We start from the raw sequence: 20,314 nt of genomic DNA on the forward strand, positions 1-20,314 counted from the left end.
AATTCAGAATTGTTTTCTGCATTAAACTGATTACCTTTAAATTGTCTTTTATTCTTATGCTTTTTTCGATATGTCCACCAGATTAAGGCAATATTTCCGATTTTCAAAATAATAATTTTCGATAAATTTCAATAATATAAAAGATTCGCTTGCTTTATAAGTTTTAGAACTCAACTGTCTAGTTGCAGCTGCATAAGTCAGGCGTCGCGCGCACTGTATACAAATGAGTTTTAGCTCAGGTAGGTATCGTTATAAATACAGCTATAACTTCGTTTCTATTTCGAATTTCTTAATAAAATTTTAGAACAGTATTCCTAGGAAATGTTTTTACGTAGGAAAAAAACAAAAATCAACAAAATTTTTTTTAAGAAAGTAAAAGTCTTCTTAAACACAAACGCGTTCAATTGTTTTTTTATACTTACGCTAAACCCATGGCAACGGGAACTACAAGAAGTATCTGTAAAATTGTCCTCATTTCTAAATGGACTTGGGCAAGAATTGCATACGTAGCAGCTCCAATTACTCCTGCACCACCTGTTCCAGAACTCCATGTCGATATTACATTTCTAAAACATATCCTCATCTATAAGTGGTGGTAGATTTTAATACAAATAATTACTATAAAAATAACTTTTGTATTTGTAACAATTCCTATGAAATACCTATAAATAAGCTTAAATGGGCATGATAATTGTGGATTGTCACCAGACCAAAATATAACAACTTAGGGAAAGGAAACTGATTGAGTTGTATAAGAATTAGGTGTAGAAGTAAATGAGGCAAAAACATAAGGCATAATATGTATATGTACCGGGTGTCCCAATAAGAATGGCTCTTGGCCATATCTCAGCAACCGTTTATACTACAGTTTTGGGAAAAAAATTTATAACAAAAGTTGCCTCAAGAAAAGCCTGGAAATTATTTTCATAATTGTAAGTCCACCGCTAGGGGGCGTAATTGAATATCAAAAATTAAAAAAATCGAAATTTTACAAAATTTGCCTAATGAAAGGGCACTGGAAATCCAATCATCGTATTCTTCATACAATTCTGTGCATATTTTATTTCACAAGTTTAAGTCTACCTGTGCAAATATGAGGTGGGGGTGAGTGGGAACCTTGTTATGAAAAAATCGCTGTAAGTCCGGCTCTGCTTAATGGATTTTTACAAACTTGGTCTTGATGAAAACAGCTCTTTTTCGTCAATGTAATAGTTATAATTTGGAAACAGTCTATTACGTAAGATGCCCGCTAGAAGGCGCTATTTATTTTTTTTTAGAAATCTAGTTTTCTTTGAAAAATATTAAATACAAGTATGTATTTTTTTCCTGTATTACAAAATTAGACCAAATTAGCAACAGAATACCGAAAACCGCATGTCGATACCTTTTTTCTATCTCGAGATATCTTAAGAAACGTGTAAATTTTAAACATAACTGTTGCTGTCATATAAGTGGAAATATATAGAGAAGCACGTAGTGTGCTATGGAAAAAAACAAAGGAACATTGTCCAGATGTCACCGTATATAATGAATCAAAACAGCAATAAGACAAATATATATATATATATATATATATATATATATATATATATATAAGAGAAAAGTATTTATATATATATTTGCTCCTGTTTGGCTATACCATACTGATGACGACTAATAAGTCAGAAACACGTGTCTGTGGTTGCATTCCATCTTATGCATATTTTATATATATATATATATATATATATATATATATATATATATATATATATATATATATATATATATATATATATATAGACCGGTCACTCTAGTATAGAGTATAGGTCGCTCAGGTTCATGAGCTCTTTTAATCCATTTCATGCGGTGGATTGGTCCGCATAATTCCTCTTCATTATCCTTTATAGATTTTCGTGTTTTTTTTGCTTTTTCTGTAATCTGTTTCCATTCTTTCCTATTCTGTATTTTTTCTCTCCAGCCTGTAATTTCCATATTGGATATATCCTCTCGCAGTTGGTCTTCCCATCTTATTTTCGGTCTTCCTCTAGGTCTGTTTATTACTGGCGTCCAATTTGTTATCTGCCTAATTAGTGCATCTGCTTCTCTTCGTTGGATGTGGCCAAACCATTTTAACCTTTGTGCTTTAATGAATCTCACTATATCTTCTCCTTCCATTAGATTTCTTATTTCGTGATTCATCAGAATTCGTATTTCTCCTTGATCTGTTTTGATTGGGCCATGTATTCTTCTAATAATTTTTCTTTCTATTATTCTCAATTTTTCTTCATCTTTTTTTGTAAGGCACATTGCTTCTGCTCCATAAGTGATAACTGGTCTAATTGCCGCTCTATATATCTTTGTCTTTGTTTTCTTGCTTAGGTTTTTATCTTTAAGTAACTTGTGGTATTTCCAGAATGCCCTATTCCCTGCTTTAACTCTTTCATTTATCTCTATGCTTCTTCTGTTTTGACCATCTACTATCACTCCTAAGTATTTAAAGCAGTCAACCCTTTGGAATACATTATCACTTATTCTTATCTCTTTTATTCTATTTACTTGGTCTTGATTTCTCGTACTTATTAAGTATTTTGTTTTTTTCTGATTAATTATTAACCCCCTGATTTTTGCCTCTCTTGTCAATGTTAGCAGTGCATCTTCTAGACTTCTCTTGTCACGGGCTATCAACCCTAGGTCGTCTGCATACCCTATTATTTGTGTAGAACTTTGGATTATTGTCTTTTTTGTTAGTCCTGTGTTTCTAATTACTCCCTCCAAGGCTATATTAAAGAGCGTTGTCGATAGGCTGTCACCTTGTCTTACCCCTTGTTCTATGTTGATATTCTTCGTTTCACCATCCACTGTTTTGACCTTTGCTGTTGTGTCCATCATTGTCATTCTGGTCAATCTTATTAATTTTGCAGGTATATTCATATTTTTCATTTCTTTTAATAGCTGTTTTCTGTAGATGCTGTGGAAAGCCTGCTGGAAATCAATAAACAATATGTGCAATTCTATGCCATGTTCGTAACTTTTTTCGATTGTTTGCGTTAAAACGTGGATTGCATCAATTGTTGATCTCCCTTTTCTAAATCCCTGTTGATATGGTCCTAAGTTTTTTTCTGTGTATCTGGTTAGCCGATTTCTTATAATTGTTGTCATGATCTTATATGTTGTATTTAATAGCGTAATTGCTCTATAATTGCTGCAAAGCGTTGGGTCTCCTTTTTTAAAAACTGGTATAATGAGTCCTTTCTTCCATTCTTCAGGCATGTATTCCTTTTCCCATATACTGACCATTAATTTATATATACGGTTTAGAAGGTCATCTCCTCCATTTGCAATAAGTTCATTGTTAATCTCATCTGGTCCTGGAGTTTTGTCAGATTTTAGTTGTTTTACTACTTCTATAAATTCTTGGTAGGTAGGTGCATCTTCTTCTTCATCTCGGTTATCTGTTATATCTTCTTCTTCTGTGTCGATTGCTTGGTTGCTTGTATTTATATCTTTAAAGTGATTTTCCCAATCTTTTTTGCTTATTTTGCTGGTCACTTTGTTACCATTATATTGTTGTTTTATATATTCAAACAATTTTTTGTTGTCTCTATTATTTGTTTCAATCTCTTGCATCTGATCTGAGATCCATGTCTCTTTCTGTCTTTTATAAAGTTTGGCCGCTTCTCTCTTTTCTTTCTGGTATTGTTCTCTTTCCTCTTGTCCGCTATTTTCAAGCCATTTGTTTCGTGCCAGCGTTTTCAGTTGACTTTGGTATCGACATTCTTCGTCAAACCATTCTTTAGTTTTTTTTATTTCCTTGAGGTCCTATGGTTTGCTCCGCAGCCTCTATGATGCTCATTTTTATATTTTTCCATTCCTCTTCTACGTTCGTGCCATTGTACCTCTTTAGTTTTTGTACTAATTCCTCTGAATACTCTTGTTTTGTTTGTTGCACTTTTAATTTGGTTAAGTTCCACTTCCTTCCTACTTTATTATTAGCTTTGATGATTTTCATCTTCATTTTGGCTATTAAGAGTATGTGGTCAGTGTCAGCGTTTGCTCCTCTAAAGGATCTCACATCTTGTATTATCTTTGTCCATTTTTTCGAAATCAAAACATGATCTATTTGGTTGCCATCTGATCTCCCTGGTAACATCCAGGTTATCTTGTGTTCCCTTTTATGAATAAATTTCGTACTGACGATGTAGGTATTTGTTGCTGCTGCCAGATTGCAAACTTTTGCCCCGTTATCGTTTGTGACATTGTGGATCGTTTCTTTACCTGCTACATTTTGGTTGTAGCTCTCTTTTCCCACTTGCGCGTTAAAATCTCCCAGTATTATTAAGATATCGTTCCTAGGAATATTTTCGCAGGTTTCTTCTAAAAGTTCATAGAATTCCATTTTATCTTGTTGGTCTGCTTCCTCGGTAGGTGCGTAGCAGTTAACTAAAGATATATTGGCTTGTTTATTTTCGATTCTGATGTAGGAGATTCTTCCATTAATAGCTTTGAAATGTATAACTTTTTCTCTCATTCTTTTGCTCACCATAAAAGCTGTTCCATTTTTCCCCTGTTTGTCTTCTCCTGAGTAATACATAGTAAAGTTTTTCTTCTTAACTGTTCCTTCATTTTTCCATCGTATCTCCTGTAGTGCTAGTATTTCTAGTTCATATTTTTCCATTTCTAAAGCAATTTCCTGCATTTTCCCTACTTTTAGCATTGTCTGGATATTCCATGATCCAATTTTAATGGGTTTAGCTCTTTTATTCATGTTAATTTTATTCCTCTTTTTCTTGTACATTGTTTTATTATTATCATTATCCATTTCCTTAGCCGGGTCTGTTTCCACTATCCTTCGGTTTGATTCTTTCAGTTTTTTGGATTTTCTCTGTTGTTTCCAGTACACTTCAGCTTTAAGTCTTTTATAATGTTATTCCATTCCCAAAGTTGATCGTCTATCCATAATTTTTTGAAGCCCATCTTCACTTTCTTCCCTGCTTCCTTTTCCACCTCTGCTCTTTTCCTTACTTGCCTGTGTATTCTTCGTTCTTCATAGGTTCTTTGTTCGTCGATAAATATTTTTGTACCTTTGAGGATTTTCTTTTGTTCCATTATTTTCTTTTTATCTTGTATATTTTCCAATTTTGCTATTATGAACGGCTGTGAATTTCTTGGTCTAATTATCTCTGTTTGTTCTATTTTAGCTTCAACGTTGAGTTTTATTTTTAGTAAATTTTCTAGATCTTCTTTTACATTTTCTTCTCCTATTTTAATTCCCCTGACTATTACGTTTTTCTCAATTTTCTTTTTCTCCTCTCTTTCCGTTCTATCCTCTAGGTCGCTTAGTCTTTTTGGCACTGCCTCGTTAAATTTTAGTTTGCTTAGCGTTTCCATTTCTTCTCGCACTTCTTTAATTTCAGCTTTCATTTGTTTATTTTCTGCTCTTATTTCACTCATTTCTTGCTTTAGTAGCATATTTTCTCTTTTCAGCTCCGTATCCCTTGTTTCCATTCTGTCCAATTTTTCTCGCAAATCTTTTATGAATTCTTCCATGTTGTTACTATTCGATTGTTACTATTTGATTGTTACTATTTGATATACTAAATATATTTTTTACACACGTATAATTATAAGACAAATAACACTATAAAATATAACAAAAAAAGCGTGTGTGTACTTTGTACGCGAGTAAGAAGTTATACTTCTATTATTATGATTTTAACGAAATAAATATATTTTAAACAGTTTAATTTTATTTTTATTTAAATATTACACTAATTTTAATACTTAAAATAATACCAAAAAAATAGCGTTAATATGTAAGTTTTTGTGAATTGTTGCCTCCGCGCATTTGCTTTTCTCTCGATGAATTGTAGAAAATGTCAAAACGTCAGATTTTCTACACAAATTTTTAATTTTTATTTCATTATATTCTAATATCAATTATCCTATTCCCAACTAAGATAAATACATAACTGTTATTGTCACCGGTAAACTAAGTTAAGGAAGTCAAAGTGGAAACAAGTAGTGTGCTATGGAAAAAATAGAACTATTAGAAGTATTAACATCAAAAAGTCATCATGTGTCAAATCAGTAAAAAAATTTGTTCATTTATGGTTTGTTGCGGTTTGTTTCTATTAAATTTTATATAAAATTTATACAGAGTGAAATTCAAGATGATTTTTACAAACTAAGAAGCATTTGACATGATAGCCACATTCTTTAAATGCATAAGAAATGCAACTGTTGCGGCTAGAATATATGCAATGCAATATCCCCCAAGACGTCACCCCAGTAGTAGAGTTTTTCATATTTTGTTTTGATTTATTATATACGGTGACATCTGGAAAATGTTTCTTTGTTTTTTTCCATAGCACACTACTTGCTTCTATATATTTCCACTTATATAACAGCAACAACAAATGTTTAAAATTTACACGTTTCTTAAGATATCTCGAGATAGAAAAAAGGTACAGACATGCGGTTTTCGGTATTCTGTTGCTAATTTGGTCTAATTTTGTAATACAGGAAAAAAATACATACTTGTATTTGATATTTTCCAAAGAAAACTAGATTTCTAAAAAGAAAATAAATAGCGCCTCCTAGCCGGGATATTAAGTAATAGGCTTTTTCCAAATTATAACTATTACCTTGATGAAAAAGAGCTGTTTTCAACAAGACCAAGTTTGCAAAAATCGATTAAGCAGAACCAGACTTACAGCGATTTTTTCATAACAAGGTTACCACTCACCCCCACCTCTTATTTGCAAAGGTAGACTTACACTTGTGAAATAAAATATGCGCAGAATTTTATGAAGAATACGATAATCGGATTTTGAGTGCCCTTTCATTGGTCAAATTTTGTAAAATTTCGATTTTTTAATTTTTGATATTCAATTACGCCCTCTAGCGGTGGACTTACAATTATGAAAATAATTTCCAGGCTTTTCTTGAGGCAACTTTTGTTATAAATTTTTTTTCCCAAAGCTGTACTATAAACGGTTCCTGAGGTATGGCCGAGCGCCATTGTTATTGGGACACCCGGTACATAGGGAGAGAATAACAAGGCATTAAATTAGAAGATTATTAGCATAGGCGTAATTCGGGGGTGGCAAGGGGTGGCAGCTGCCACCCCAAAGTTTTGTACCCTCCTATTTTTCCACCCCAAAGATTGACGCATAAAACTAAATTTTATAAATAAATTATGTATAAAAATCAAAACATATTGTTTTCATTGTCGTGCAATTTACCAGCAAGAAAAAAACCAAAGCCGATGACGCTTTTACACTCAATGGATTTTCAAAGTGGAAAAAAGCAGTAAAGGTGTTTGAAAAGCATGACTCCAGTATGGCACATAAAAGTAATGTTACTAAGCTCAATTCTCTAAAAGAATCAGACAAGACTGTTACTGTGACAGAAAAAGTAAATGAACAATATTCAGAAGACATACATGAAAACAGACTTTACCTGAAAGCTTTGTGCGAATCACTCATTTTTTGTGGTAGGCAAACATTTTCACTGCGAGGATACGAGTACGAAGACTCAACGAATAAAGGAAACTTTTTGGAGTTAATGGAACTTCGATCAAAAGATAGTCCTATAGTCAAGAAGTTCTTTAGTGACAGAAAGAAGAACTTTCGGTATGTAACAGCTGCTTGTCAAAATGAAGTTCTTTCTATTATTGGAGAACAAATTAAGCTGCACATTGCTAAAGACGTGAAAGAAGCAAAGGTTTTTGCGATCATAGCTGATGCAACTCAAGATATAAGGAAACACGAACAAGTGGCAATCATACTAAGATATTTATGTCAATGACAAGTTAGAAGTTCAAGAGTCTTGTAGGTTTTTATTGAGTAGAAAAGACTGACGGAGTAACGTTGGCAAATCTCATTAAGATGGTGTTGACCTCTCTTGACTTGAACATTAAGAACTTACGTGCTCAATGTTACGATAGAGCTTCAAATATGAGAGATCCTTACAAGGGAGTTGCCGCGAGAATTATCGCGGCAGAACAGCAATGTACATTCATTGTAACGCTCATATTTTGAATTTGTGCATAGTCAGCTGTTGTTCGATTATAATCTCCATAAGGAACACATTTTTTGTACTTCAAAGTATTTACAACTTTATTGGAAGATCAACAAAACGTCACGCTATTTTCGAAATAATTCAAGCCAGCTCAAAAGGTTTTGCTGGAGGGACAATGCCTTTAAAGTCGTTAAGTGACACGAGATGGGCCTGCCAAGTCGAAGCTGTACGTTCATTGTTGAACAACTTCGAAGCTACAATTTCGATTCTACAAGAAATCGCAAACACTGACCCAGACACTGGTGGTCAAGCCAGCGATTTGCTAAAAAGCATGGAAGACTTCAACTTCGTCTTCAATCTGGATGTACTTAATTTGGATGTACTTAACCACCTGAGCCAATTGTTGGGAAGACATGAAGTAGTGGAGGAAAGCATCAAGTTTGTTTCAAAATACTACAGTTTGGACTAGGAGTTACTTTTCTGCGAAATGAAAATTTTTCATAACATGAAAGAAATGAGAAACAAAACAGTTGAAGAAAAATCGTCAGTTTTTGTAGAAAAGGCTCTAAAAATGTCTTGCCCATGACGTTTGAAATATTCAGGCTATTTTTCACGATACCACTAAACTCAGCTGGGTGTGAAAGGACCTTTTCATGCCTGAGAGGATTAAAAACCTACACCAGAAACGCTAGCGGCCAGGAAAGAATGTCTGCATTGGAGCTTTTAGCCATTGAAAGAAAAATCCCAATCGATATTGAAAGTGTCATTGATGTATTTAATATCCGGAAAAGGAGACTTCATTTAAGTTAGATTTGAATCACCTCTAAAACACACATTGTTTCTCTTATCTTACTACAATACTATTGTAAATAAAAGCCTATTAAAGATTTGAATTATTGTGTTGAATTTATAAGATTTAGACCTGTATCCAGTAGAATCCTAGGTTGATACACAAGATTGGGGCAGATATTATAAAAAATCGAAAATCAGGATGTGTACAGTCAGTGTGTAGTTTTAAAAAAATAGTATATAAATTGCGTTAAACCCTTCTATTTTGCATCAAAATTTACAAAATTTTGATTTTAACTACCGGAGGGTTTACTCCCCAAACCCTCCGGTAGGTTTTGCAACCCCAATGAATACTATGGTGTCATATACATATCTGATGTTGTTTAGCCGGTATCCACTTAATATATTACCTTTTTAGAGGAGACAAAATATAGCCTCACTCCATGCATGATCTTCACATATTCGGTGTGTTCACCTTCAACTCTGAGATTTGCAGTCTGATTCCAGTAAAGGTTTCCAATTATTTTCAGACCTTGGTAGTTAATTCCTGATTCTTTTGCTATTTGCATCATCTTGGCGTGCCGTACTCGACCAAACGCTTTCTCGTAATCAGCTAGACATGTGTATACGTCGTAACTGACGTCTCTGCATCTCTGGAATAAGATTTGTATTGAGAACAAAAGCCTCTTTCGTACCAACAGCATTTATAAACCAAACCGGTTGAGAGAAATTTGACTTTCAGAGCTTGTGACTTTTCTTATGGATTATCTTTTGGAACAATTTTAGGAGATAACTCATGAGGCTTATCGTAAAGTATTTTTACCATTTTTTTGTTCCTGGTTTTTTGAACGTGCAATAAGCTCAGACTTTAGCCATTCTGTTGGTATTTCTCCAGAGTTGTATATATTGAGTATCTTTGTGATTATTATAGCTATTAATTCGTTGTCCATTAGTTTGAGTAGTGCTACTGGTATATTATCGGGGCCTGCTCCTTTGTTCTGTTATTGCAGAACAAACTTCCTGCTGTAATATTATTGGTGTATCATTTAACTCTTCTTCTAGCTCAAACGTGTTCTCTTTATTTGGAGATGTATCCAACAAAATATGATAGTTAACTAGAATAGAGATGCAGAAAACATAATATGTATATAGGACAAACAATAAAGGCTACACATATTGTAGAAGATAGTAATTAGTAAGATTTATGGATATATAAATGGGATAGAAGCTCTTGTTGGATATCCAAATGTTATAGATTGAAAACTGCATGATATAAAGACCAATAAGTTAGATAAAAGGTATAAATAAAGATTCATAAAGATAAAATAGACTTAGGCTGCGATCTCTGGGAGAGCAGGAAAAATTAAAGAGTCCAGTAAAGAAAAATACTTCAAATCAGGAGACGCCGTTTGTTTTTAACCAATATAGAAAAAAAAACAACATGTAATATACACAATGGTGTATAATTGCAATTAAAAATCTACGTTTTCGTAAAACTCGGGTACTAGCTTAAATTCCATTGCAGTTACAGCACTTGTATATACTTGTGAGTAGAGTACAATGTATTCACAAGTTTTAGACTTTACGAATTTATTCTACTAGAATAGAATAGAAATATGCTTTATTGTCATGAAAAATTGTACAATTTTATCGACAAAGCTTATAAAAGTCAAGAAAACAAAACAATAACAATCCAATTTACTAAAATTACATAAATCGTCAAATATTTAAAATAATAATAACAATAATGAAGTTGACTACAAATGAAGGTGAAGGAACACAAATAATCAATTGCAAAATTTAAAATAAATTGCAAATGCATAGTCTACCTAGTAATTAATAAAAAAAGTTTTAAAAGTTAAAAGTTAAGCTGCTGCATATGACACCCAAATATAGATAAAATAATAAAAATACTACTTGTGCAAAGGGTACTTGTAATTTATTAGTTATTGATTAAGAAAATCTTCTACTGAATCATATGGTCTTTCAGATAGGTAGGCTTTTGTCAGTTTACGGAATTTGGGGAAAGATGTTGCAGATTTAAGTTGTAGAGGGAGATGGTTGTAAAGTTTTTTTGCGGAGTATAATATAGATTTCTTTACTAACTCCGAGGACGGGGTTGGCAAATAGACGTTAAACGTAGAATTTCTCGTAAAGTAGTCATGGTTAGGTCTTGGTGGAAAGACATGTAGATGTTTACGAATTAAGCAAACAGTTTCTAAAATATACAAAGATGGAAGGGTTAAAATTCCGTGATCTTTGAAGTAACTTCTGCAATGTGTTGTTCTTCTGAGGCCAAACAGATATCTTATTGCTCTTTTTTGTAATTTGAAAATAACATCGAAATGGGCAGCTGTACCAGAACTCCAAAAAGAAAGACCATAACGAAGATGCGACTCGAACAAAGAAAAATATGTTATTTTGGAAGATTCTAGATTGAGTTCATTCGAAACAGATCTTATAGCATAGCAAGCTGAAGATAGTTTCTTTCTTAACAGATCGATATGAAGCGACCATTTAAGGTTGCTGTCTAATATATATGCTGTCACATAATATGTGGTCTTGTAGGGATGCGACTTATTATAAAGCAAACTTACTTATCATAAAAACTACTATACTGCATATAGGTGACTTCTCCCAACCCCGATGCCAATGAAGTCATAACTACCCCTAATAATGCGATAACCAAGGTTTCGCTGTAGGCAACACACAAAAATCCTGAAGCGGCAAGGACAACACATATTGCTACTCTTAAGCTGAAAAAGAAACATATTATAATTAGAATTATTATAAAAGAAAACATTATTATATACAGGCAATCATTCATATTTTAACAAAACCATCGAAAAAACTCGTAATTAAGATACGCCATCTTCTTCCTCTTGTACCACTCCTATCGGAGATTGGAAATCATCAGGGCTATCCTGACCTTGTTTACAGCTGACCTAAAAAGTTCATTTGTGGTGCAGCCGAACCACTCTCTCAAATTCTGCAACCATGACATTCTTCTACGGCCTGGATTGCGTTTTCCTTCTATTTTTCCTTGCATTATATTTTGAAGTAGGTAATGCGTATTTACGTCCTCTCATCAGGTGACCCAGATATTCGAGTTTTCTTCGTTTTATCGTTGACAAGATAGGCCATGAAATCACATAAATATACGGTTCGGCAGTAACCTTGTCACCATACTGAATCACGTGACAATTGAAGAGACGAGTGGAAGAAGGTGTTATTTAACATTTCTGTCCTGTTCGGGTTTATTTGTTTAATAGTACTTTTTTAACCTTTTTTTTTCATATACATCTGGTGCAATTTCCTAGTAGTTGCAGATTTCCTGGTGCATGAAGGTATTATTTTTATGTATCGTATGGCACTTAACACGTTTCCATTTACATTTACATATATTTTGTATAAAACATAACACAAACGAACATCTAGCTTATCTATCGACTCTGGAGTCGCCATCAGGAAATTCTCCAAGCTGCCACGATATGATCTTGTGGGACACTGTTCTGTGACGTGACAGATGTTTTGTGGTTGTCCGCAGTCACAGAGTGGGGATCATAGATGAGGGGGATGGTCGTTTACCCCATTTGTGCATCATGTAACCACATCTGCCGTGTTGGGTTCTGATTCGGTTCAGCATAGTCCACGTGTTGCGTGGTAAATTAAAACCTGGGCCTAGATTCCGTGCACTGTAGATATCTACACGTCGCTTTCTATCGATGTCAATTGTCGTAAAAATATTTGAATTTTTAGCTTTAATTGAATTATTTTCTAGTTTTGGTAGGTTATACTCTAATTGATGCTGAAGTGACACTTAGTAAAACAAGAAAATATTTGAATTAAAACTAAAAATTCAAATATATTGACATTGATATAAAGCGATCGGCGCGATGTCAATATATTTGAATTTTTAGTTTTAATTCAAATATTTTCTTGTTTTACTAAGTGTCACTTCAGCATCAATTAGAGATAACCTACCAAAACTAGAAAATAATTCAATTAAAGCTAAAAATTCAAATATTTTTACGACAATTGACATCGATAGAAAGCGACATGTAGATATCTACAGTGCACGGAATCTAGCCCCTGGTGGTTTTTGTGTGATGCAGGATAAGCTGCTATTTTGTGGCTCCGTTCATTCTAGAGTCCATGTTGTCGTTAAGTTGAACTCATTTTCCACAGCAATATTTCTATTTTCTGTTTTTATTGGCGGTGAGCTGGAGCATAGACGGTTACGGTTGGCAGCATCTACTCGTATATCTTAAGGCTGTATGACACTATGCATTTTCTTGTATCGTTTCTGATATGTCAAAAAAAAATGCATAGTGTCATACACATACACAGATACAAGAAACGATATCAGAAACGATACAAGAATTTGTGTCAGACACAGATTCTTGTACAAGCAGTGGTGAAGCGTGACTTTTTCTAAAGTGTTACCAAAACTAGATGTAAAAAAATCTTATTGAAAAATAGTTATTTATGAAACAGTTCGTGAAGTATGCTTTTTACGAACGCACGCGATATTTAGAGCACGAGCTACAACGGAGCGAGTGCTATACATCGCATAAGTTCGCAAAAAGTACTTCACGCACAGTTTCATACAATATTTTATCTACGATAAACAAATAAAAAAACTGTAACTGTTCGTCACTGGAATTCATTTCTATTCTACAATTTTTAGAACTTTGACATTTAAAAATCCTAACTACTTTCAAACCACAAAACTGTCAAAAATTTTGTTGTAAGTTAGGGTGACCAGATCATAAACCTGAAAAAACGGGACACATCCAAGGAGCAGTAGCGTAGAATTTTTCTCTGGGGAAGGGGGTTGACTTTTTTTTTGTATTGTTTGTGAAAGACAAGTTACATTTTCCTACTTTTTTTATATATTTTTCATATGCCCTGAGGAAAAGGGAGTTTAACCCCCGGAGCCCTTCTCCGGGTACGCCACTGCCAAGGAGGGTTTGAGGCGATATCCAAACGGGCAGGATGAAACATGGTCTTTTAGCTAAGTTGGGACCTACAAATCCTTTTCAATTTACCTTTGAATATGTAATTTACGTACGATCAAGACTGCGAAACAAACTAAAAAAACGCCAGAATATCATGGATCAACAATCCGTCAGAACAAAACAGTTGTTAACTGAACATCAAATAAAACAATTTTACAAAAAAAGTCAGAGCAACAAAAAATAAGCCCAGCATTAAATCAAGCAAAACAAGAGGACTAAAAAAACCAAAAAGGAGAAACCGTATTTAAAGAGAAACAGATCAGCAAAATATGGGAAGAATATTACGCAAAAACGCTATTCACTATGAAGAAGGAAACACACTGCGATGAAGAAATAAAACCGTAGAAGATAACGACGAAGTCGAAATTTTCACAGCAGAAGAAGTACAAAAACAAATATTAAAAACCTAGGAAACGGAAAAGCAGCAGGAGAAGATGAAAAAGTAGTGGAATTAATTAAATACGGAGGGAGAGAATTACATAAAGAAATAAACCAACTAATACAACAAATTATGGACAAAACTGACTACCAGACGATTGGAACACAGGTATTGTAGTACCTATAATATATGAAAAAAAGGAGATCGGGAGGAGTGCGAGAATTAAAGAGCAATAACTTTATTAAACACCACATATAACATTCTAGCAAACATACTAAACATGACACTTAAATAATGCGCTGAACGAATATTAGGAGAATACCAGAATGGATTCAGACCAAGGAGGTCGATGATTAATTTCACACATACAGTGAAACAAATAATTCAAAACCTAGAGAATACAACAGAGAAATTCCCCGAATATTCATAGATTTCAAAAACGCTTTTGATATAATCAATCGGACGAAAATGATGGAGGACATAGAGAATGTTGGAATCGCAGAAATATTAAGACAAATTATGCTAACAGTAAGCCTAAAGAACACCAAAGCAAGGATCAGTTTCAACGAACAACTTTTAAGGAGATAAATGTAAATAAATGAGTGAAATAAGGTGACCCTGTCTCCCCGACACTATTATTTAATCTGATATTGAAAGTAATCATAAGGAGGACAAACTTGTATCCACCTTTAGCTACTTGGAAGTAACAATATGGAAAACCGGAAAAGAGAGAACAGAGGAAAGAATTCTGAAAGGCAGAAAAACATATGGAATGATTAGAAATCTGTTGAGAAACAAGACAAGTATAATATGAACCAATATAATACCTTAATAAGACCTGTTGATACATATGGGATGGAAACAACGACGATTAATAAGAAAGAGGAACATAGTATTCCGAAATTTGAACGAACAATAATGAGAACAATACTGGACCACAATGTAATAAGAGAGGGAGAAATAATAATGAAAACAAATGCCGAAATTGAAGAAACAATTGAAATTGAAGAAAAAATACGAGACATTTAGGCGTCCCGAGAGACTTTTTCGGGACACCGGGACAAATCGTTAAAAAACGGGAAAATCCCGTTTTTTCGGGACGTTCGGCCACCCTATTGTAAGTCATTGCTCATATTGCAATAAATATGACAACGCGAAAGTTAAAGATACTTGATTATATATGAAAGTGTGCCAAAGAATCCACTGAAAGTGTGCGAAAAAGTAAATCCCATTTAAAATACATTGTTACTTCACGCACACTTTAAACCCTTCACTCACTGCTATCTATAATGACAGTTTTCACAAACTTAAAACTTATACATACCTAATATGACATAAAGTAGATAACAATTATTTTGAACCTCCCAAATATAAGTATTTGTTTTCAATCATGTGGGATAAAATTAAACAAATCACTATTCCCAAATTATATGCATGTAATTATGTATACATATATTATATGCATGTAATAGGTATAACAATAAATAATAAACAAACTAAACAGATTATTCTACAATAAAATTAACATCAAAAATAAACAAGTAGGAAACAGAACATATTTTGAAAACTAGTGTTTATATTTTAAATCTATTTTCAATCATTTCATTTTTTTCTTCAAAATTATATATAAAAAAATATATAAGGATAATGACTTTTCAAGTAGTTGATCGATTACGCAGCAACATTCTTCCATGTTCAAATGCACGAATAGCGAATAGCTACTAAACTAACGTTACCAAATTGTAAAATGGTGACAATACTGATATACACAGCGTGTCCGCGCCGTCTCTGGAGCCGTCATTCCTTCAAAATTTTCAGTCCCGAGCGATATCGAGGATCATCTTTCGTTACCAGAACTAGAAGTGGTAAAACGGAGTATAATAACGTGCAACGGATTCAAATGTATTCACATGGTAATCTCAGCAATATTTTCGTGCGTCTAGTTGGCTATTTACTGAATTAGTTAGGTACTACGTATTAACAAATATTTCTGTTGGAAAAAAAATATAAATGGAATTATTTCATAGTAGTCATAAAATATTTATTTGCAAGATTTTTAACTGTTACCAATGGTAACAGTGGTTACATGGACGCTTCGCCAGTGTGTACAAGAACTGCGCCAATTTTTGCGCAAAGAGCAAAAACGTAAAATCTTCTGGTAAAACATCTAAATGTCATAATGGCGGCTGAAAATGGGATCATATGTCTTGATAAAATTATTTGTGTTTTTGTAGGTATTATTTATAAATCTTTTATTGATACTTAATAATATATGGACTACTGTTCTTCTAATAACCATATATTTAGCTGCTAGTAAAGTTCAAACTATAAGTTTGGATTTCATGTTGCATAATTTTTTAATAGAGGAAAATACAGTAGTTCCTAATTTGGATCAAACAGAGATAATTATAATGCAAATATTTTAGCACAAATATCAAAACAAAATAAAAACACAAATATAATTAACCTCAAACAGTCAACGTAAAAATTCTGGTTAACATTAAAATGTTAAATTTATAAGTTTTTAAAAGTTTATAAATTTTATAAAATCCTTAAAATCAGCTGTAGCCGCAGTACTACCATACGTGACCATACCAATGTAACGTGACACAGGGTGACAAACAAAATTTCGACCAATCACGTGCCGAATTTCATACAATTTTCGATACAAGAACTTGCATAGTGTCATACAGGGCACAAATGTACGTACAAGAAAATGTATATAACTTTCTAATATCAGAAACGATATTAGAAATGATACAAGAAAATGCATAGTGTCATACAGCCTTTAAGTATTGGCAGGCTCTCGTTATCAATTATCTTTCTGTACTCACTAGTGAGGGAGTGTATGCGCCGTAGTTTGGGTGGTAGAACGTGGCTCAGTACTGGAAGCTATTGCGTAGGGGTGGATTTGATAACGCCAGCAATGAATCTCATTGTATTGTTCAATTGGGCTCAAATCTACTTTGTGTATATGTGAGCTGTTAAGTCAGGCTGGAGAGCAGCAATCCGCGGTTGAGAAGACAAGGTCCAGGGTAGATGATCGCAAGGTGGAAGCCGATGCTCCCCGTGTGTTGTGTCGGATAGTTTCTGGATGATGTTGTTTCTGGATTTAAGTTTTTCCGCTGTTTTGTCAGATGTTTTTTGAAGGATAGGGTTCTGTCAAGAGTCACCCCAAGGTACTTTGGTGTTTTATTGTAGACGAGTGTGGTATTTTCTTATTCCTGCAAGCTTGTTATTTAGGTGGAAACTAGAAACCTCTGTTTTCGTAGTGTTTGGTTGAAGCCTTAATTTACGGAAATACTTTCCCAATGTGTGTAAGTCCGCCGTGACGATGAAGGTATTAACTGTACATATCATTTACAGAAACTCATTGGAAGAAGTCATTAAAAGTAGTTAACACCTTCTTCCACTTCAGTCACGAGAAATATAACATATAAAAAGATCATTATTGTGCCAGTACGTGTTTTGAGGTGACAGTGTTCGTAAAACTGCTTATTAAAAACAGTGAAAACTATAGAAATAGTCTAAAAACAATGATTTTAACTAAAAAACAAATGAAAACAAATGAAACAAAACAAACAAAGTTGAATGATATTTTTGTCAGACTAAGTTTTTCAACCTAATAAAAATATTTGTAAAATAAAATATTTTTAAAAGATTTTTAATTGAAAAATTTATTAGTCCATTTCCCTGGTGACACCTCCAAGGCTTCTACAATATGCAAGCCAAATGGATGCTGCAGTGAAGACAAAAGGGAAGGAATTCTACACTATGCAATTCACAACCCCCGTCTGCAGTTTGGTAAAGTTCCAACGGAAAATGGACCTAGTTACTCTATAGGAGTAATACTAATATAAAAATAAAAATGTATACCATTTTTATTCAGTTGTAATGCTAAGCCAAAACCGTATTAATTTTTACTTAGATTAGAGAGTGCAGCCAGCACTCTGAGTGCTTGCTGCACTCTCTAATCTAAGTAAAAATTAAGACGGTTTTGGCTTCGCATTGCAACTGAATAAAAATGGTATACATTTTTATTTTTATATTTTGATATTTTTGTCATTCATATCTTTTAAAAATGTATCTGTTTTCTCTATTTTGTATTACAAATCTACCGCTAATAACCCGAGTGGTTGATGCGGATAAATAAAAATAAAAAAAAGTTGAATGAAAAGAATAAATGATTTAGGTAAGTTTTTTATTATATGATGAAGATATCTATATGTTTAGAATTTTTACTATCTCACATTATTATCAAGTATTAATTTTTTTTCAATATTTTTTTTTTTGAAAATGAAAATATTGATAGATAAGGCAAACGAATACAACTTAGATTTATGTTTAGTCTTTGTAGACTATGAAAAAGCGTTCGATAGTGTCGAGATATGGACGATAGAAAAAGCTCTAAATAACAGCAGAATAGACTTCAGGTACAGGCAACTCTTACATAACATCTATAAAACAGCAACTATGACAGTAGAATGGGAAAATAAAACAAACAAAATTAATCCCCTAACAATCCCTAGAAGCATAAGACAAGGAGATGTAATATCCCCAAAACTCTTCACCTTAGCTCTGGAAGACGTCTTTAAAGAGCTGGAATAGAAGACATGGGTATCAACATAAACGGAAAGAAACTCAATCACCTCAGATACTGCGATGATGTTGTTCTTATTACAACCAACCGAGAAGAATAGCCACAATGCTGACTCAACTAGCACAAGCATCAGAGAAGATAGGATTAAAAATGAACATAAGTAAAACAAAAATCATGACAAATGCAAATGACAGAATAAATATAAATGTAAATAACGTAAATTTGGCACAGCCAAAAGGGGAGTATCTATAGCAATTAAGAAAGACTATAGAAAACACTTTAAAAAATGGGAAAAAGTAGATGAGCAAATAATCACATTAGAGATAGAGAAAAACGGTCACAGCATAACAATAATCGGAATCTACGCTCCCAATGAAGATGCAGATAAACAAACAAAGGACAATTTCTACAATAAACTATCCGATGTAGTAAATGCTATTAAAAATGACAATGAATTGTACATTTTAGGAGACACAAATGGGAGAGTAGGAAGAGAGCAGAATCACTCTGTAGTGGGGAGGTATGGCGAAGAAACACTGAACGAAAACGGTACTCGTCTGAGAGATTTTTGCCAATTCCGATCGCTAAAAATAATGAATGGGTTCTTCTCACACAAAAATATCCACAAATTCACATGGACGCAACCTACAAAAAAACTACGGTCAATAATTGACTACATAATCCAAAGAGAAAGCTCTAGACTCAAGACTACAGACGTGAGGGTATACCGGGGACCAGAATGTGGATCCGATCACCACCTGTTGGTAGCCAGCATAAGAATAACTTACCGGTCAACAAATACAAAAAGGCTAAAAAAAGACGAAGAAACTAATATTTCAGAAAAGTGTTATAAGTTGGAAAGCTTAAAACACGAATCGACCAAAGTTTTGTATAAGTTGAGACTGGCCTCAAAATTAAGATTTGTAGAAAGTAACACCGATAACACCGAAAAGTTGTACCAGCAAATAAAAGAAAGCATACACGCAGCAGCAAAGGAAGCGTTAGGGTATTTGGAAAAAGATGATAAACAAAATCCAAAATGGTGGTCAGAGAAACTAAAAGGTTTAGTAGACAACAAGAAGACAGCGTACCAAAAATGGCTACAGACACAGGACTTACAAGATCAAAGAGTATACGCACAACTGAACAGAGAAGTGAAAAGAGAAGTAATAAGGAGTAAAAATGACACATGGGAAAGAAAGTGCGAAGAGGTGGAAAGATACATAGGCGAATCCAAAGTAGCTGAAGCATGGAAAACGATAAAAATATCAGAAAAGAAAATAAAGGGCAGAGTAATTTAAATTTAATAAGTACCAAAGAATGGGAAGATTACTATAAGATACTACTGAAGGAAACTAGACCCGAATTTGTGGTAAATGAAATGGACATGCAGACGAATGTAAATGAACAAGTTAGAAGAATAACTACAAAAGAAATAAAAGAAGCCTTATTAGAATCAAAAAATGGGAAAGCATCAGGACCTGGAAATATCCCCATCGAACTGATAAAATATGGACCAGA

General features: G+C 33.5%; 1 protein-coding gene across 5 annotated transcripts in view; it reads right to left on the reverse strand.

Moving 5' to 3' along the window:
- The window catches only part of LOC126878552 (battenin), a 163,541-nt gene that overhangs the window by 26,973 nt on the left and 116,254 nt on the right, over nucleotides 1-20,314 (reverse strand). For 3 of the 5 annotated variants that reach the window (XM_050641332.1, XM_050641333.1, XM_050641331.1), the window contains 2 exons: nucleotides 11,391-11,549; nucleotides 423-566 (listed from right to left, as the gene is read on the reverse strand). In XM_050641332.1, the coding sequence (XP_050497289.1) occupies nucleotides 423-566; nucleotides 11,391-11,549 (303 nt within the window). The remainder of the gene's footprint in view (nucleotides 1-422; nucleotides 567-11,390; nucleotides 11,550-20,314) is intronic. The other 2 variants (XM_050641335.1, XM_050641334.1) reach the window with 1 other exon arrangement.

This window comes from Diabrotica virgifera, chromosome 10, assembly GCF_917563875.1.
Source record: "Diabrotica virgifera virgifera chromosome 10, PGI_DIABVI_V3a".
Lineage (NCBI taxonomy): Eukaryota > Metazoa > Arthropoda > Insecta > Coleoptera > Chrysomelidae > Diabrotica > Diabrotica virgifera.